General features: G+C 40.9%; 2 protein-coding genes across 9 annotated transcripts in view; one reads left to right on the top strand and one right to left on the bottom strand.

The window, feature by feature from the left end:
• The window catches only part of AP-1gamma (adaptor protein complex 1, gamma subunit), a 221,034-nt gene extending 218,178 nt beyond the window's left edge, over window positions 1-2,856 (bottom strand). For 2 of the 7 annotated variants that reach the window (XM_022790172.2, XM_022790174.2), the window contains exon 1: window positions 1,482-2,856. The gene's annotated coding sequence lies outside the window, so the exon portion shown is untranslated. Of the gene's footprint in view, window positions 1-1,435; window positions 1,455-1,481 lie in introns of those variants that run through there. The other 5 variants (XM_022790175.2, XM_022790176.2, XM_022790177.2 and 2 more) reach the window with 5 other exon arrangements.
• Window positions 2,857-6,197: 3,341 nt separating this feature from the next.
• On the top strand, window positions 6,198-18,391 carry LOC111243896 (PAN2-PAN3 deadenylation complex subunit Pan3-like). Of its 2 annotated transcripts, none has more exons than XM_086980181.1 (12): window positions 6,198-6,469; window positions 9,794-9,967; window positions 10,803-10,835; window positions 11,124-11,369; window positions 11,579-11,724; window positions 12,314-12,410; window positions 12,936-13,067; window positions 13,260-13,439; window positions 14,069-14,243; window positions 14,646-14,788; window positions 15,675-15,854; window positions 17,422-18,391. In XM_086980181.1, exons 1-12 carry the CDS (start codon window positions 6,374-6,376, stop codon window positions 17,851-17,853), a joined length of 2,034 nt encoding a protein of 677 aa, XP_086836307.1. In that variant the 5' UTR covers window positions 6,198-6,373; the 3' UTR covers window positions 17,854-18,391. The 2 variants fall into 2 exon arrangements, with proteins under 2 accessions (XP_086836307.1, XP_022645917.1); XM_022790182.2 differs by having other exon boundaries at window positions 6,199-6,469; window positions 11,070-11,369.
• The last annotated feature ends 2,582 nt before the right edge of the window (window positions 18,392-20,973 follow it).

The following is a 20,973-nucleotide window of genomic DNA, read 5'->3' as shown; positions in this document are numbered from 1 at the left end:
TTAAGAAGTGACATGACGACCAACCTGCTCGGTTTCGGACGGTCGCTAATATGTCATGTGTTTTTGGTCGCCGTAACCCGGCACGGTAGAACTAGTACGACATCGACTGCTATGATGGCATACTGACCAAAATCGTGAGTGGACTGCGGCCGTAATCCTGCAGTGGCTTCTACTGCATATGTGTGTATTTGCCATCGTCTGACCAGCGTAAATGTGAGTGTTCAAGAAGTGCAAGTTGAGCAGATTTGTTCAGATTTGTCTAGAAAACAATCCTGTTGTTAGCAGAACAACGAGCCCACCAGTCAATCGCTAAATTCTCGATTATTCCTCCATATTCTTTACGTTACAGTTTACTGTACGCGGAACAAACGTGGCTATTGTTTGATCTGATAAACTATCTATCGAACAGCTACGATGGCGTCATGGGAGTTTGTATACCATGGATTCTCCAGCTGCTAGCCACTTCCTTAACCTGTATGGTATACCAAAACAGATGTCTCTTGTTGGACCAAAGAACATTAATGTGCGGAATGCAGCATAGTTGTCCATATGGGGTTATTGTCTCGAACGATTCCCGTTTTCGGGACCGTCTCTCTAGTTGAGTGTTATATATCGGAATAAACTTGCCTACTGTTTCTGCTAAAACTACATGAAGCTCCTGGTGGTTGTTAGCAACAAAAGCAGCAGCGCATCCACTCTTCCGATCACCACAGCCCAGGGCCAAGATCTGAACACGCGGTGGACACCTGAGTGTCCGTGGCCAGCATCAGCGGGCTGACAGACAACTGGTGAATCGATCAACTTAGCTTGCGAGCAATTTCACTGACAATCGAGCCACCGTAGCGATTTTATCAGGTTCACTTCGGAAGCCACAGCAAGATAGTGGCTCGAACACACATAGCGCACAACAATACGTCCGAGAAAGTGGATGATCAAACTGTTAGCAACGTTCTCAACGGCAGCTTTACAAGAAGATCTATTGCAGTACTTTCGTATTAGCCGACATGCGCGGAGCTCAACGGTTTTGTTTCGTTATTATTATTAAAGTACTGTAACCTTAAAACATCACCAGATTTAACTGCTCCTCATAGACTATGGGCCGACTACACAGAAGACCAGATTTAAAACGAGCTTTCTATAATAGCGATGGTCGTCCATGGCATTGAAAAACCTCCGCAATGGTAGCGGTAGGTGCGACTTTAAGCACGGTGTGGATCGAACAATTGCCACGTTTGTTCCGCGTACAGTAAACTGTAACGTAAAGAATATGAAGGAATAATCGAGCATTTACCGATAGACTGATGGCCTTATTGTTCTGCTAACAACAAGATTGTTTTTTAGACAAATCTGAACAAATCTGCTCAACTTGAATAACGTATCGTATGATTCCTATTTATTGTGTTGAACACTTGCATTTACGATTGCAAATACACACGTATACAGTAGAAACCACTACAGGATTGCGGCCGCACTCCACTTACGGCTTTGGTCAGTATGCCATAATAGTAGTCGATGTCGTATTAGTTCTACCGCGCCGGGTTACGGTTAGCGACGACCAAAAACATATGACATATTAGCGACTGTCCCAAACTGAGTCGCTTGGCAGTCATCTCACTTCTTGACTCGATCCAATTAGCTTCTTGTGTAAATCAGGTGAGACGGTACGGACGGGAACTGCACTAAATCATTATTCCTGTTCGCTAATGGTTCTACAAAAGGTACCCGAAAGGTCGGTGAACACGTCACCCCTACCGAGTACTGGGGTCCTGCCGCCAACGTTTGCTACTCTGACACTAATAGATATCACTTCCGCCCTCGTCCACCCGCTTTATCTCCATTCTAAAAGCAGCTTTCGGCGGTGGCCGAACTTCTCGATCATTTCAAAGTCGCCACTTTGTTACTGTCGCCACTCGAATCACGCCACTAACTTTAGAAAATTTCCGCAAACAAACCGTCACGACAATTCGCTATTGCTGTTCACCTGCTTAAGGGCAATTCATTTCGCCGGTTCCTTCAGATTAGGGGGGTTAAGCTGGGCTAGAGGCAACGTTCCCTTTAATGTTGTTCTCTCATCAGAGACAAGCGACAAACGAAGACGACGACAAGTCAAAAGCGAAACCGTCACATACACATGACGGTCCTTCGATGCAGCAAAATCCAACTATCCACTAGTTTCTGCTCGGTGACGTCCTGACGTCGAGGCACAGCGACCAAGATCACTATACGGCCACACGAATACAATACAGACTTGTTCTAGAATAGCGACAGAACACCCAGGGGTCTTCTCGTCGGCCGCTTCACTAATTTTTATCCAGAATATGACTGCTCCGGAGTGACGGTGCTTGTCTGTTTGGTCACCAGTTCTATCGGAAACACTGCAGCCCAATCGCTCACTCCAGACACGAGCGATTTACTCCGTCGGCGATCAGGCAACTGGTCTTCCCCTAAACAACAAGTAACAATAGTGTTGATGCTCACTACGAAACCCACTGTCAACTGTGTGTACTTCAGCGCCGTCCCCTGGTAGTTAGTACCTCTCGTCGTAGTGGTTTTGCTGCGCCCACGGCAAACGGCGCTGGTTCAATGGCTGGCTGATTTGCAGACGGACACAACCTATAGCAGACTACCTCCCTACGACCGGAGACGGACCGCTGGGACAGAGCCGTAGCAGCAGTTGCGATAGCCTAAGAAGCCGGGGCACAGGAATATCAGCAGGCCTGCATCAGAAACCTGCCAACTTTCACCGCTAAAAGGTGAACGGTTTGTTTAGGCTGGGTGATGTCGGACTCGATAGCGCTAAGAGGGCCTGCCGGGTGATGTGGGCTGGTTGAACGGCGTGTGAAGTGGCTTAAGGTGATCGACTGTAGAACTAAGGGACGGATGATGATGATCCGCGCTGGGAGCGCGATCGGTGGGGGTGGCGCGTAGATTTGGAATAATGAGCGCGGGTAAACAGGCAGCGGTAAGCAAAAATATGAAAAAAATGGAAGAATGCTGATAAAATATTATTGTTTTAATATCTAAAAATTCAACACTTTGCTTGGAAGTGATTTATCATTTTTCCTACTTTGCATGATTGCCTCATATCCATCTTTAATACTACGCGTTGATTACAATAAATTTTGATAACTCTATTGAAACATCGGATGGGTGTCCATTATTCATGGAGCAAGGAAGTTCTGGAGGAACGTTAAATGGCTCATGAGTAGATTTATTCTTAAAATTAGTTAGTGGATGGTCAATATTAATAGAAATACACTTTTTTTAATTACAAAAACGTACACGTTTAGTCGAGCTAACAATATGTTCACAGTTTATCGCAGGAGGTATTCAACCTTATATTACATGCAGAACTATGGAGTGATTACAGGAGCGTCAGGCAGTGTCCACACTTTATGTATACACAAATGAAGCATCAGACAACGCGAAGTCGTATTTGGTTGAAGGGCATCGAACTAGATGCACGGAATAAAACCATAAATGAGATAGCCAACTGACAAGCAGGCCGAGCAGTCTGAGCCATTAGAAAAAGTGGACGCATCTGCTCCTCATCTACGACTAGAAAACGCGCGGCAGACGCAATGGACACTTCATTGAATTTTTAATTATTGCCCGCTAATTAGATCCAGCTCTCTTCATCGCTATCATTTGACGAATGCAACGTCAGTAATACGAACTGGTCCTGGCCGGCCTGAAAGTAGTCCCTAATTTAATGAGAGAACTTTGAGCAAAATTACGTTGTTATCAGACCAGAACCGTACGAAGGTGCCCATTTAGGCGGATACTGCTCTTGTAAAGGCTCACCTGTACTACTAATGACAGATTGTCAACTCTCTCAAAGTTGTAAAACACTCGTCATTTTTAGTCAAGGCAATCCTAATTACGCAGCCATTAAGAGTTAAGGGGATTACCATTTGAGTGGAAATGAAAATCCATTGTAGTGATGAATGGCAATTATGTAAGGTAGGTACACTATGGACAAAGAACAAAAAAAAAAAAAGAAGTCTGCTAACAGCTATTGGCAATAAGTTAGTGATAATTGCCGTCTTGCCAATTTAGTGCTTCGATCCATATGCTTAGCTATATCATATAGAGAGACCATCTCGTTATATATTCCTCGAAATTTTCCTGTGTCTAGCAAATCCTACAGAAACCAGAAACATATTGCCATTTGTAAAGAGGTCAACTTAATGGTCAAAAATATATTCTACCTAGACCCAAATATGCAGCTAATGGGGGTATAGGCTAGGTTAAGGAAAACGGCACGCGATTTTTTGAGAGAATTTGCCTTCCTTTTCAATTAATTATATGTGATATATTTTAACCATCCTATTTTGAGGAAATAGCTTCAGATGGCTGGCCATTCCTAGCCCGAAATGAATCGTGTATGCCGGACCTGGGCCCCATTTCACTGAATGTCCTTAAGTCAACTAGACAAACATACTAGTTCTACGCTATTAGAGAAACGAAATAATACGACGACCTATTGGATTCACGAATTGTCCAACGCAAAAGCTACCATCAGAGGCAATTAGACAGATTAATACGCAGGCGTTGACGGCAAACCGACAGTGAGAACCATTTAGTATACATAACGTCTATTACTTGTTTCGCTAGGCTTTCTGCTATTATAAAGCCGGCCTATTCAAAAAACAAAGATATATCAGGCTGTACCATTTCATTCCCATATTTTCCACTAATCATGCTTAAAACTTTTTGGTGTTTTAAACATTATTAACTTTACATATTGTTTCAATCGATCTATATAGATATATATATATATATATATATATATATATATATATATATATATATAGAAGATCGACTAGTTTAATGGGAAGATAAAATATTACGCATAGATAAATGACGATATTCTCATCACCTATTCCTGTACTATTGTAGATTTACATAATCTCAGCCGTAAGCTCGATTCGTGTCGAAATTTTTCGAATAAGAGCCACGGATTATTAATAAGAGTTATTACGGTTCTTATGACTAAGTAATGTGCGGCAACATTGCTTAGTCCTAAGGGACGTCATTGAGCCAGGAACCCTTATTAAGTAACTGCGCATTTGTATACATGATAAGTACGAAAAAATTAGTATTGGAGTTTTAAATCAGGGGCTGCTGGTTGAGCATTGACTCGGAAGATAGGCCATCCCTTACACGAAACAAGGTGTATCTATATGTAGTTCCAATGTCCTTCACTTTAGACGTTATTTTGCTAACGCTGCAGCATGTTTTCGAATCGAAGTGGGCAAATATTACGGGTTGGCATAGTTTAACAAGCGCTGTCTGCCAAATACGTACCCATCAAAGTGGTTGTATTCTACGAAGTTGCAGCTAACCTTACGAGAATATGTCACTGAAAAGGAAGCAGCCCAAAGGTAGATATTTCAAATTTGACACGGAATCGAATTGTTACGCAATGTTTTACCTATAGCACTAAAGTCAACACATTCGTCTAGTGAAATTTTACGAGCACAGTACCCATGATACTACTCGGAGCAGTCCGAGCGACCATACAACAGTAACGCTTTGCCTACTAAATTTGGGTACAATTTGGTTGTAGGTGAGGAACCGGGGGCTGGCAAACCCGCCTAGTTTCGCGCTGGACCCCAGCCATCTGACTCAACTTATTGGTTTAATAATAATCCACACCTACTGTACCCCTAATGCAATCTCTACGTAGTATAGACCTATAATTTGTTAGTGTGCAATCGGGGTTTCGTAAATATAGGTCCTGGAAGGCAATTCAGCAAGCAAATCGCAACAAAATAGCTTTAGTTGTTTCAAGTTATAGCATGCTTCAATAGCATAGCATCGTCGTGAGGCATTCAAAGGGAGAACCGGTCAAAGATAAAAACAAAAATATTGTAATTGTTAAAAAGTTGTAGGTGAAAAAGAGTATTTTTTTGCACAGTGTATAAGCGTAAAAACAGCCGAACTTGAAGGCTCTACTTAGATCTCCACCAAAATGACCCAACGATGTTTTATACTGAGACGGCTTAGGCCATAGCCAAATCGTGCTTTTATCTATTCCGCATAACAACATTAGGCTCCAGGCCGAACACGCGTTGTACGTGCATATGAACTTTGTCGGCCGTATCTACTGTGCAGACATTCGACGTCATCCTGATAAACGCTCTGAACGTGCAGATGATGTCTAACGTCTAATTCGAAACTTTAACCTCTGTGGAACGTTATGCACTGCAAGCGCGGCTAGTATAATTGTCAATAACGGTGTGGCGTTCGATATAAATCGGCACAACACTTTATGGCGACAAGGCGTGTTGTGCGAAACGCTTCATTCGTGACGACTATTACAGAACGTCGTTTTTAAGTGTTTCACGTTAGCTAATAACGGTAGTTAATGAAGAACCAGCCTTCGACCAGCGGCCGAAAAGGCAACGGCAATGACGATAGGGAAGTTGCTGCCGAGTCCCATGGTAACAAATCAGGCCGTTCGGTAAGTGGTGCTACTTGGATACGCAAAGCAGCTCTATAATATGTAGAATATTGGCGAACAAGAAAGAACTAAAACAATTTTCAGTATTGCGGATCCTAGTCGAAAAATGAGTGAAGACATTAAGGGATATACAAGAACCAGCCAGATAGATCATGGCACACATTATCATGTAGTTCCGTATAATCCCTACTAAGTTTAAGCTCATAGCTTTGCCGTAAAGGAGCTTATTAACATAACGTCAACGATTCAGTAACTTGTACATTAAGTACCAGTAAGTAATTTACCCATTTATTGAGCTGACTCGTCAGCTTATTACACCTTTTTTTTTATTGCAGACACGATTATTTGGTAGAGCTTTTTTGAATAAAATTAAGGAGTTAATGATAGCAGGTTATTTATTTGTTTTCTCGTCGTTATCACAGAATATGTAGTGGGTGTGGATATTGTTACCGCACAACACACGACGTAACACGTTGCCGGACATTTCATTACGTCTGCTTAGCCAGACGTGTGCCATCCTCATGCTTTGCCCGTAATGGTCTCATCTTATTTTCTACCCATAATAATGACACACTTTATTCAAAGTTTTCGTTGCAGTGTATAAAACGGGTATGGTATTTGCCCTACATGCTATATCATGATTTCTCGCGAAACGCACAGGAGACTGCCTATATGGTAATCAGTCTGATAACATTTGACATGAGGAAATCTTCCGTGTGTCTCGATCGTTTCCAAACTTCGAAATGAATGAGTAACTTCGCACGTCGACATGCTTATGTGCTTTGCCCATTCAATTTTCGTTTCCGTATCGGTCCTTCGTCATAGTCTGTAAACCCACTGAACACTACGCGTTGGTGCTCGACTGTTGATTTTCTTTTATATAGCGTTACAACTGACGTAGTTCGTATGCGAATTGGTCGCACGATCAATTGAGGTCTTCAGTGATCGCGGCTGACTCGCAGCCCTTATTCCTTGTATGTTCAATCAGCCCGGATCCAAACCGATTATGGAATCATGCAGGAAGACAATAGTAACTATTCGGTAATGGTAGAATTCAAACCATAGTGATACTGCGCTTTTACTAATGGCTTTAGGACTTGATCCCTTCTTGTACATCGAATACAACGACGGGCTGTTCGAAATATCTCCGACACCTACGCGCTTCTGTTAAATTACTTTTTTTTTTTTTTTGAATTTTATGAAAAGGCAATACATTTTGAGAGAGCCTAGAACAAGATTTTGAGCCTTTTAAACAAGTACGACAGGAGTCTGTCCCAGGTTTTATTAGTTTTGGTCTGCAGGTTCTTCAGATGCTCAAGTGTCGTCACTGGGCTGACATCCATATTACGAACAGTAAATTAGAAGGAGCCTTCCGGAGTGCCGCAAGACTTCATCGTTCGATAAAGACATAGATTCGAACAAAGCGCTGAGTGTTTATGCGTCTTCGCGGTCATTCGTCATCCAAGCACACAATGAAACTCAGTGCGTCCTATATAGTCGTTCTTTTACAAATATAATTGCGAATTGCTTTTAAGCCACTGCTTCTCAGAACGCTGTGTTCTCGGCCTTCTCGTCCTCTTTTAACCGCTTCATTATATTCTTTTTGTAGGTATGCAACATTATGCTGAGCGCAGTTTTTTTTTTTTCTAGAAATAAATACAGCTGAGAAATATGTTCGCTAATCTGCGGCCATACTTCCTGCCCGTGTATAACGTGTTGGTCCATTATCTCTCGAGCTATCTGGTTGCAGGTTTTACCGTAGCATAAGCTCTTTTTGAACGGTCGAATCTCTGAGGATAGTCTTGTTTATCACGGATATGCCCGACTATGCAGAATTTCACTAAACAGTGGCCTAAACCGATCGGGTGAAAATGCACTTCAATGTTTGATACTGAGTCCTCGTTGCCTAGGACAATGTCTAGAAGGGATGTTGTGTTTGCCGTGCATACGTTAGGATCCGTAATGGACTGTACCAGCTCACGATTGGCAGCAAAGTTGCCGCATTCACTCCTGGTATGCTTCATATGTTCTAGTCGATACGCGACAGGTTTAAATCCGAAATAGGTCCGAAATATTGTATTTTATAGTTCGTCTTTCTATGCTATGAAGTTCAGCTTAGTTTCTAGTTCGGTTCCTCAGGCTTCCTGGTCCTTCTATTTTATAAGGTTATGAATAATTGTTTGCTCACAATGGATTCCGATCTAATACTAGAGTATTCTTAGAAAAGTTGTAGTCAAGACGTGTCTAAAGCGAATAGTGGCGATCACTTAAAACTGACATCAACGCAGAGAGATGTATTGTAGATACACAGTTACTGGTTTCTATGGGGCACTGGCACTGTGTGCGCTTGTGACGATAATGTCTCCTCTTCTTGCTGCGGTCACGTGTTTATTAATAAGTCGACATAAGTGCAGAACTGAATCATTTGGTTCGATTCTTCTATCATACCCCACTTGTGGTCTGTAATGAATAACATAACTCGGATTTAAGAACAGCACCTCACTTCAGCAAAAAAAAATAAACAGGGAGAAGGGGGCACCTTTGCAAGCGTGGTCCACCGATAGATCGGCACACAACAATACTGTAGAGGAATCACCGCGATTAATGCCCACTTTTCCAAAAGCACACCCTTCGAAATGGTGGGACTTAACCAGAACAACTATTAGAAAACGTCTCTATTGATGTTTCTGTTTGAACAAGATACTTCAAATGCACGCTTGACATGCGTTCGACCTAACATCTGTTTGAAATCAAACAAAAATATCAGAGGCTTTTAAAATCAATATTTATGTTCCGATTTAGCTCTCGAGCTATCTCCTAACGACGAGTCGGCAATGGCGTTAAAAATCTGACATTTCAGAAACGATTTCCTTTTTGGGTATTTGAACTACAGTGTCTCCTGAGCTAACGCAGTGCTTCATACTAACGCTTTGTTGTTTCATGGCCGTAGCACAGATTGTACTTCAATACTAGTAATATAACTACACATATAATAACAATGAAAACTCATCTGCAAAATTTGGTCACTCAAATCAGTGAAGATAACATGAGAGAAACTTTGAGGCGTGTAAACTTGATGTAAACTGGATAATTATACAGGAAAAATTCCATGAACACCTTCGCTGTGACTAATAATCGTGATGATGTCTTAACAATACTGTATTATTACGTCGTAAAATGTGTTTGTCATATAGTATAAAAAAAGTGTTTTGTCATATAGTTTTACTAAAAGAACCAGAGTTTGTATGTTTTCGCATCACCGCGAATTATCTACGAACAATAATATTCACGATGCCTTATACCGTTTTTGCTTCTTCCTAATAGACTTCTAAATCCGACAAGGTTCGAATTGTAAAAAGGAAAAAGAAGACGAGGAAAAGTAGGAAGCGACCAGGACAGAACGGCATATCTTCAGCTACGGGACAGAATGGTGCTTCTGGCTTATCAGGTCTTAATATAATGCTTGAGGATCCTCACCATTTTCCACCTCTTGGCGTCGTAAGTTAATGAAATACGATTTAAACACTATTTAAAGTCCAAAGGAAGTAAGGCTGAATAGAAACTAGATATGATGCTCACGCCTGAAGAGCACGTAGGCCTTCGAGGTGAACGAGGAATCAAATATGTTGAATGGTATAGAAAATTCAGCTAGTTATAGTTGATTAAGGTTTCAATGAATTCCTGCCAATTCGAGGCACGCCGCAAGCTTACGTAAGTAAACTCGACCAAAAATAAAATCGTTAATTATAAGAAAACGCAACAGCGGCTATAACAACATCAACCACAACATTAGTTTTCTTTTTATTTACGCTTCACGCTTTATTATGCTTGTCGTACAATCTATGTCGTTGGCAGGCTTTGGGCCAACGTCCTTTGTCTTTTTTCAACCGTAGATTTAGTCCTGAAAGTCAATTACAATATTACCAGCAAGTAATTATGGAGTAAGGTGTAAAACTTCGTAGTTTATCGTATTTTTGCTAAACTAACAAAAATATATATGTTACACTATATGTAAACACATATTACCTATCACGTATAGTATCAGATGATGACAATCTTCTGACCAGCAATTACTATGAACAATATTCAGAGTTCTAGAGGGATATGTAAGTCATCCTGTCTCTAGATTCAACACCTCAGATTTGATTCATATACACTCAAAAGCCACGTCGTCGGTTTCAAATCACTTGTGTTGCTAGTTTTATTCGAAATTACAGTAATCCTTTGAAGTGACATTAAGTGAGGAATATGTTCGACTAATCAACTACAAAAAACTATACGCAGTTCCCAGACTTTTTTCAAGTTTGCCATTTATTATGGCTCTGAATTTCAGGAGTTCGTTCCCGATGTACCTAACGTTTGTCAGGTAAGTTTTTTTTTTTCACTCGTCTTTAATTAAATGCGCACCATTTATGGAATCTCTTTCTAGAGCAAAGGCAGTTCCAGCGAAGGATGCGCGTCGCCATATTTCCATAGATACCAAATCGCTGTGCTTCGTGCAAACTTATAGGTAAGTGTTGAATAAGAGCCTGTAATAAACAATTTAGTGTTTGAGCTCTGTCCAACCGATCGCATTTTCCATGCTCAATTCTAAACGAAGGTCGCAGTGAAGGTCGGAGGCACAACCTATTATAACGTGCCTATCGATGATCAGGCTTCAAGTCTGGACGTAGGAGCACGTCCTTTTTACAGTGGTTCGCACGTTCTGGATGCGGAGCGCAGTCCGCTGACCGCTGACGAAATCCAGTGGCTGTCAACAGAGGTTCACACCTGTCTCATAGCCGATTCAGCAGCAAAGGAAGAAGGTTATACACCAGGCGATGCCTACTACATGTCGGTGACCTTAAAAAATACAAACTTGTTCAAGACAGAGCGTCTCGTCCGTGAAGGCTTCCAACAGGTGAGTGCACAAATTCTCACTTCTGTTTATTAGTACCGAATAAAAGCGAGTGGAATAGGAGTTGAGAAATAATTTTTGATATGTATATATATATATATATATATAATGTTCAGACGTAAAATAAAACTTTTTAGACTTTTTCTCCATTTTGTATACGTGTATGAAGGAATAGATACATAGTCCATATTTTCTATATACGTGCTGTCCAGGCGGTTGAAGAACAGCTACGTCTTCAACAATCCACGATGTATATGCCCCCACAATTCGCAACTTACGACGACTTTGCCTTATGGTATCAACTTGAGCCGGCCCCGGGACTTATCGAGAACAAACGAAACTCAGTGTTTCTTGCCAGGTAAACTGAATAGGAAAAACCCTGGAGTTGTTATCGTTAGCAGTATGTAAATGTGCAAGATGACGTGTTTGCGTTTGCAAGCCGCATCAAAATGAACGATTTAAATAAGTTTGTATGAAGTTTCCGCAGTAAATTACGTGCTGTCCTTTCATACCCGTTTATAAATGGTTGAAGAGTATTTGAATATCATCTTTGTTATGCACGTGTGTGGGGAAGCTCAGTTTCGTCGACTCTGCAATGTATTTGACTCCTTCCAAGGTAATCGTGGAGTTGAGCCTACTTTTCTTCTGAAATGTTGAAGCAATTGCTAAGCTCTCTATATAGATTATTTGTTCAAAATCAGTTACTATGTATAGGCACTATGGGGTCCCTTTCCCGTTGAGATCTTGCTCCCGCAGCCGGTAGGGGGAAGAGCGAATGCAACAGTGGAAACAACAAACTGAATAAACGCTAATAATGGGCGATAGTACTAGTAATAGTACGTCGGATACTAGACGTGTATTTCCGTCGGTAAAAGTCTCCCTTTAACCAATGCACCATACTCCAACTTATTTTAATCATGTCTGCACGTGCTTGTCATTGTTTTCAGACACCATAAAACTGGCAAACCTCTCGTGGTGAGGCAAATCCACGATTTTGTCCTTCGAAACCTACTACCCTACGCGATCGCCGAACGATGGGAGAGCGTAAGTAATATGGCTTATCTACCGTGTACATAAACTTGAGAAGTGAAGTTAATACGAGGTGCTGTGGTTCCACTCTGAATCGGATACAGTAAAATTTCTCACTCAACGTCAGACTACAAAAAACAAACTTTTGGTGACAGGGCTTCTTGGCTTTCCGGGCTGACCCGTACGCTCGCTGGTGTCCGAAGTACAAACAAACCCAGCAGTTACATTAGGATTCATAAGTTTCGGGCCTTATCGCGAGACTGCGCAAGTTCGCAAAGCGTATCGATTCCAATACGATTTCGAATTTTATGGTTAAACATGGCTGCTCTAGACCGCTGGCGGTTCCCTTCGGCACTACGAAACGGATCGTCTCTTCATGATCGGTTTCGAACGGAAACCACTTCAAGTATTCCTGACTAATGTTGTCTTAGAAGTTCGTATAACTTTAACTCTAATACACGCCACCGTCTAACAGACTCTTTTCTACAACACAGATGCAATCTGATTTAAATTTAAGCAAAGTTTATGTACGTTTTGTAGGTTAGCCATCCAAACGTCACCCAGCTCTACTCGATTACGACATCTTACCGCTCAAACGAGAAATCGGTGATGTTCGCCTACGATTACCACCCGAACGCATGCACACTTCAGCAGTTTTGTCATACCCAGAAGGTAATTAAATTTCCACAAAGTGCCGGATAAGTAATTGAACGTACAGCGAAAAGTTATATTCTACATTTTTTGCCTCGACGTGGACGCTAATTACTTAATCAGGCCAATTATGATGTCTAGAATTCAGTCGACGAAGGATTTTGACTTGTTGACATTGTTACTCTATTTCAAGCTGCTCAATATTTTTTTCAGGAGTACACAATCAGCGAGACGGTCATCTGGTCGTTTACAACCCAGCTCGTCTGCGGTATCCGAGCAGTGCACAATGCAAAACTAGCAGTAAGACTGCTCACACCTCAGAGGATCTTAGTTACTGCCATCGATAAGTGCACTGTCCGGATCAACTGTGCAGCGATCGCTGACGTTATCAAGGTACGTTAACGTGGCAAAATCACACGTGCTGCCCCAGACAATCGAACTGACATAGCTGGCAGGGGACGCTTATTGGCACTTCTCTTGAAAGAAGTCAGACTTTTGCGAAATTCGCGAAGAATTACCATTCATATTAAACACAAATTTGTGGCTCAGAATAAATGTTTACGATCCTATCACGCGTAAATGGATACTTATCCTCTAAGCAGTGAAACTAACGAGCGCGTGTGACGAGCGCTTCGGAAACACACGCTCTTACCAGTTAACATCGTTTGCTACTGGGTTTATACACTAAACGACAGATGTATTTAAATTAACAGACACTACTCGTTTTCCCAAGATGATTATTATGATGTATTGGTTGGGTTATTGAATAACGCAGCTGATACACTGGGCGGCCCTAATCCGTGTCGAAGACCGCGATGGAATCAACAAAGCTCCTGACTAGACCTAACCTGTGACTAAGCTGATTGAATAGATGCGTAGATCGCGTATTAAAGCCGAGAGTAATCTACAACGCACACGTGTTCTGGTTATTTATTTGGCTCTCGGAATGAACACCTATAAACGATGAGATCACCGTGTACTAGAAATGTAACGTACAGAATCGTGTTTTGCTTAATGTTTAGGTCGCTGACTATAAACAAGTGAGAGCCCATCAGTATTTAGCTGATGAATACGTGGAAATTCAAGAGCTTCAGGCAAACGATTTGGTCCATCTCGGCGAAGTTGTGCTATTTATGATCAGGCACCTCAAGGCACCATCGGCTGAGCTCGAGAATTTTGCCGACCGGTTGATATCTGGTAAGTGTGTACTAACTGTGATCTATATAATCGATTTCTGCGCACTTATTTCAACGTACTTAAAACGTTAAACCAACTTTCTCCCTTAATAAGTTGTAAATAAACCAAATATGCCTTTGAATGCTATTCTCTGTGACGATGCATGTATTAAAAAAAAAACCATTACACAAGCAGTACATTACATCAGGAGCATGTTTCTTACCTGCTCGTTGCTATTGCTTCACACGTTAAACTATGCAATGAAAGTAAACAGTTACGGAACACGTCCATGTTTATTGGCCAACCACAGACCATTATATAAAGCAACTATCCAAAATCATAACGCAATGCCCTGCCACGAGACGCAGCGTTCTGCATCTGAAATTTTTATGCATACTTCCTTTAATTTTGTGGCATCTTCAGGCCAGATCGGAAACGTGAGCGACGTAATGCCACATCTCGGGCTGCATGTTTTCGATCAGTTGGATAACGTTCAAGTGCATAAAGATGTTCTTGAAGGAGAGATCTGCCGAGTGATAGATAACGATCGACTCTTCCGGCTTCAAGCAAGTTTTCACCGTTTCCTTATTGCGCGAACTTGAATCCAGTTTTAGTAGTTAGCGTTCATTTAGCGTGAGGCAATGCCTGGAAAAGTGGAACCAATTGTTAGATTCTCTATAAAGCAAACCTGCAAGGGCTATAAAAATCTTCTATAGGTGATTACACTGAGTTATAGGCTTAGCAGAGTTCGAAAAACTCGGCTAAATTTCCGTGCTTACGTAAGGGTACAGTGAAGAAGCAAACAGTTCTAGAGAGGTGTATATGCCTAGTATATGTGGTACCTCGAACGGAGAATCTGCGTTAAAAATATCTCTTAGGAATCATCATTCATGTATCGAATTATGGATCTCTTTTTCGAGTCTCTCAGGTACCTGCATGTTATATGTACACGAGGAAAATCATTACGCGTTTTATGTTGCAGTTTGTGTCGTTTAGGATGATTTGCTAGTTTTGCAAAGATACATTTATGATGGCACTTTGAAGCTCAGATTTTACTCTATTAGCAGCGGCCATTGCATTTCTCATTGGCTGCGTTTCGTCCTCTTTGAGTTAGCAGACGAGCTTTGTTATGCTAACCAGTTCGCAAAGATCTTAAACGTCTTCAAATGCTCATTTTGGTTATCTTCAGTTACTTGTTGTTAAGTTTAGAATCAGAATAAGCCACTTAAGAGGACACGCGTCAGTGGCCGCGTCGAGCAAACGGGTCATGTAATTATAACAGAGAACGACACTAGATTATGGAGCATAAGACAGAGTATATAAATTCGCTTTAATAGCCTTATTATTATTGAATGCAATCTCTCACACCGTCCTTATGGCTGTCATTACGATGGCTGTGTTTTCTAGCTTTCATGAATCTATTTCGATCTGATGTTTTCGCTGCTTTTGTAGTATACAGTCGAACAGGTGATTCACAACAGTCTGCCCCAGCCGCTTGTCCCGCAACAAAAAAGCGGCAACGGTCCACGTTACGTGCATCTGTGTTATGAAGAGAACAAGCTAATTCAGCTTTTCGGTGAATTCTTACACAGGCAAAAGGCTATAAATGACACTTGCAGCGTTCTCAACCAGGTTGGTAGATACACAGGGCATCGTGAAATTCGACGTCCACTTTCTAAAGGGTGACAAAGTTTCACGATCAGAACTTTTCTCATAATGGCATAAATAGGGGGGCAAGACGCTTCTTGCCGATGTATGGTGTAGAAGTAACGTGCTAACTATCTCTTAAGAATATAAGTGATTGCCTGACAACGGGCTCGAAGTCGACTGGGATTTGTGGACTGTTGAATGAGGAGATGGATTTGTAGAGAAGAGTTCACCGTATCGTTTAATAGGAATTTAAAGTCAGCTGCTTGAAAAGACAAAACAGTAATTTATCGAATAGTATAGATTTTATTTCATAGCGGTTATTAAAATGAAATTGCTCAGGAACGTTTCATTATGGTCAAAGACTACATGGCATCTTCGTTAAGATCGCACTCGTTCATTATTTATCAAAAGCTGAAAACTAAAACTGCAGAGTTTGGTGTTTCGAGGAATGTATAAGCCACGTTTTTTTTATAGAACAGAATATCTTGACAGAAGTATAAAAGACGTCACTGTTTTAGCTAGACTACTTGATCGTATTACAGTAATTGTATTAAACAGAAAGGGTTAACCATAACAGACGATTAATGCCAATGAGGAAAGAATGATAGACTATCTCGGGACCAAATTTACAATGTAGTAGTTCCTGGGCTAAACCCGGGCGTTTAGCGTAGCTCGATACTGCTGTGCGTGTTTATTTGAACGTAAAACGGGAAGTCACTCCTATGGCCCTGTTTCTAAGCACTGTAACGATGCGAAGCAGAACATTTTGCTTTTCTCGTTATGACAAATAGACAAAGGAAAACAAGTAGAAATCTGTAAATAAAAGGAGAATCAGGCCCAAAGAAAGATCTCCTGTTTATCGGAAAAAAAACCTGTTCGCTAGCAAAGGAACAGCCCGTATGGGACAAGACCTGAGCTAACTGATCTAAAAAATTAGCGGTATATAGAGATGAACTCAAAGCTATTATCTGTCAAACTGATACGGCAGTTAGAGGATGGGTTAGCATGTTTAATGGGTCCAAGCAAGAGCAAAAGAAGTGTAACTTTAAAGAATTTTCCAAATATCAACGAGGTTTTTATAATAATAATAATAATGTCTGACCGCATAAATTCAAAGCTAGCGAAAAGGAAAATTCACTTTCGACTTACTGTACCTATCTAACTATCTTCCTCGTATCGTGCGTATGGATCGCTGCTAGAGTTTTAAATGAGAAGATATAATATTTATTAACAAACTAAATTACCCAGTCTTGAGCTGGTTACAAGAACGGGGTGATATGATGAGTTGACAAGATTCACTCTTCCAGATGAAACTAAAAATAAAATAAATATGATACATTTAATTTTGCTATACTTTATTATTACTATGATATTCTTAAAAGCTTTATACTCGGCTATTTTTACTAAATTAGTTTATATTCATCAACGGAAGAGCTCAGTGGAAGAGCCTTTGCTGACGGTATGCGCCTTTAATTATCAATCTGAGATAATCCCTCTTTAATACATCTATGTGTAGCATTAACTAATTCCAGCGACTGTCCTATTCCAGCTGGACGCCGGCACCAATCAGAAGATCGACCTGTGCGGAGGCCAGCCCAAATACATAGTATCTTATCGTGAGTTAAAAGAACTCTTTTTAAAACGTCGTGAACAATTGTTGGGCGTCGAATCAGAACGTACAACCTCGAGTGACAATTGGTCCCCCAGTTTTCTCATCCAATCTGGAAAATCATTCGATTATCCTTTTTATTCTCGCCAAGATATTAACCCTAAGACGCTCGCCGCTCCTCTGCCCAACGGGTTGGACTATGGATGCGTAAAAACAACCAGTTATCAGGATCACGCACTGATTTACCAACAACACCAGCAATTTTTACCTGAACAACAACAGCTGGAACTGCGGCAGCAGGAATTACTCCATCGTGAACAGCTGCCCTTTGAACCCTCAGGTCTGCCCCATCCGCCCTTGTGCAAGCAGTAAATTGCGAAATGGGTTTCGTCGGAGCGGAATGTCGACAGCATCGCACTGCAATCCAACCAGGTCGAGCGTGAAGAGAAATGTGCGTTCGTTGTCGCTGATTTCGCCCCACAAAAGATGGTGGCACGTTTGTGTCAGCTCGAGTCGCTGTTGCAGCGTAGACCAATTGTTTATAAAAAGAAAAAAATAATAATAATAAACACATCATAGAACTAAGTAAGTACAAGCAAGCAAATGACAGCTTGAGTCTAGTGCCACGCTTGTACTAACCTGTCAATCAAAGCCAAAAACAAGGACTGTTTTTTTTTTAACTCAGGACAACATCGAACCGTGTGGACACCTTGTTACTTTACGTTTGCAGCGATCGTTGGCAGTGCGGCGCAGTGATCGGGTGGGTGCGACGCGTGTCTCATTAGTGGATTTGGCTAACATCTAGATCAACTTAGTGAATGGAACTTATTAGTATGAAGTCTACCGACGTATGCGACGAGCTGCGCACTGTTATCATGTGTCAATAAAGACCAGGAAATTTTCATTTGTATCAGGCGAAGCGTCTTCGAAATCTGTTACATGTCATAGCTGATTCAGTTTTGATAGTGTAGGACTTCGTTTTTCATCAAATGAAAGGTACAATAATAGGTGATAATAAGCGATTAATATTCTCAACTGAACATGTTGTTGTTGAAGTCGTTGTCATAGTTTCATGATAAGTATTTTCTCAGAATATATCAAAGGATGTATACGCTGTAGTTTAATTCGATTATTTTTTCCCATAAAAGCTTTTCGTATCCCGTCGCCGGGCCTAGCTTTTTAAGGCCAAGTTCTAATAGACGATCAGAGAGTTGCAGTGCACAACTTTCAAGGATTTCATAGCGTTTTTTCCTTGTTGAAAAGACGAAGGTGACAGCTTCGGTTTGACCAAACCATAACAATGTATGCTAACGTGAAAACCCATAAATGTGTATGGAAATAACCCACAAGACAGAGAAGATCACGGGTTTCGAAGACAAGTCGCGCACTTCATTCAGATTTCAATTGTGAAACATAAGAGTGCATCTTATATTCGAGACCTTACACAAGTGTTTTTGTGGACTTAATTGGCATATCATATTTTTCCTTTTTTGCTCATTTATATTTTATGGTGAGGCCTACATGCTTAGCTTCTGTTCAAACCTATACGAGACTTTCGAACATAGCCTGTTTCCTCTTATTTCACTGTGTTTTAAGTATATTAGCTTTCGTGTACGGTTCTTAATCGAGCGACCGCGCCCAGAAAAGTAAACCACACGTCGCTGGGACTAACTCGTTTCTCAGCTCTTGCCTCTGGGTTCGATTTTATTACTTTACCAATTTTTTTCTGTATTACTAGGTGTGAGCGTTGAGACCGTGCTGATTTTCGCTGGCCGTTTTGCCGGTATGAAATGGTTCGGCAGTACTAGTTGTTCGTGATAGAATTATTACTGCAAATAAAAAATTTTGTTTCAACGGTCGGCTTTAAAATAACAGTCGAGCCATGTCGTTTCGTTCGTTGCGCCTCTGATCTATGACCGGCAGAGTGCCGTTGTGTTTATGAATCGAGTGCCGAACAGGTCTAAATATGATAACTGCACAAGTTCTGCGGAAAGCCTTCGCCCTAGTTTGCCAACTAAAGTTCAAGTCCAACTTGACTGAACAAATCACTGTACAGAAAAAGGCAAAAATCGATTCCGTTATGTAAACGATGCTGTAGTTGATTACGTATATAAAGTTAGTCGGGTTAGAGATGAATAGCTGGGCTCACCCAGCTCAATCTTATTTCAGGCCCAGACTTCGCTAGAAGTTCGAAGGACTTTTTCTTTACCTGATCAACCAGAAGCCAGTGGTTTTTATCATACGACTTTCCTCATGAACTAGCAGAGAACGAAAATCGATTACTTAGCAAACCCTATGATTACATTGTGGCATTAGCAACCGAATAACAGGTTATTACCGCTTATAAAATTGTCAAGAAATTAATCACGAACTGGCGCATGGAAGCGAATGGAACGAGTAACGATGAGTATTCATCTATGTGTTAGGTTTTAGCTGCTTGATGTTTTTTTACACTCGGAAAATCGGCGCTTTTGTAACAAACATTCTAAAATTTAAAGCTAAAAATATATGCTTAAATTACAAGTTACGCCTAACTCAGCTCGTAGTTTACAGTGCGGTAACGGAGAATAATACACGACAGATGTAGAAATTCATACTCTGCGTAATAAAATAGTGAGCAGTGAACTTTTTCAAAAGCATTGTAGTTCTCAAATGAACTTAGTTAGTGTCGTAAAGTTTGCTAATGACGTTATTGAGCGAGTACAGTGTCGATTTCTCCGAGCCGCCTTCAGACGCGACGTACATATAACTAGCTTTTTGGCCTAGACCTGAATTGCTTCCAAAGGCAAACTGTAGCAGTTTCTATAGCAACGTCGCTTTGGCAACACATCTTATTTAATCATATCATTTCAGAAGTTTCACTTAGGAAAACACAGAGGTGACAACAGTATTAGAAAAAAACCCGAAAAGCAAGGTTGAATAATATACATTCATTGCAAGCTGTCAGTGAGCTTCGTCATACAAATTTAACTTACTTGATTTGTGTAATAATCGTCACACAGAACTACCGTTAGTATGTCAACTACCCGAACTTCAGAAATACTATAAATTTATTAATGATTTCCGCGCCGTATTGGACGAACCGAATTGAAATAACACCAGCCAGCTCTCGAGGTTTTCCTTAAAGTATAAATAGCTCTTAGCATATAAATGCTTCTCATATGCTCTTACTTATTATATCTTTTCATATATTGATTATGTAATCTATACGATGCAGCTAGAGTCTAAATAGGTTGAAGTTAACTATAAGCTATCCGGACTTGCCACAAGGAAATAGCACATTGCTGCGGCTTTAGAAAAGAGTAAAAAAGTAAACACAAGGCGATTTACAAGCGAGAACGAAATTTCAAATTCAGCGCAATGTTTTCGGTCAAATTCGAAAACAACGTGCATTTTGGGAGTGCCAAATTCCTATACTTAATGAACATAAAGCGACCCAACAATATACGAAATGATAGCGTGTATATCATGCAGAGTTCTGAGTCGGCGCCG

The sequence above is a fragment of the Varroa destructor genome, unplaced genomic scaffold (genome assembly GCF_002443255.2).
Source record: "Varroa destructor unplaced genomic scaffold, Vdes_3.0 BEIS01000002.1, whole genome shotgun sequence".
Lineage (NCBI taxonomy): Eukaryota > Metazoa > Arthropoda > Arachnida > Mesostigmata > Varroidae > Varroa > Varroa destructor.
Note: the sequence above shows the minus strand (reverse complement) of the source record. Positions and strands in the feature narration are given on the sequence as shown.

Bases quoted from the DNA above. Each gene is read 5' to 3' on its own strand.
- LOC111243896 (XM_022790182.2), top strand. From the start codon at position 6,374: ATGAAGAACCAGCCTTCGACCAGCGGCCGAAAAGGCAACGGCAATGAC. The intron at 10,836-11,069 runs GTAAGTTTTTTT...TTCTAAACGAAG, and splicing joins ATGTACCTAACGTTTGTCAG to GTCGCAGTGAAGGTCGGAGG. The intron at 14,789-15,674 runs GCAAGTTTTCAC...CTGCTTTTGTAG, and splicing joins ATCGACTCTTCCGGCTTCAA to TATACAGTCGAACAGGTGAT.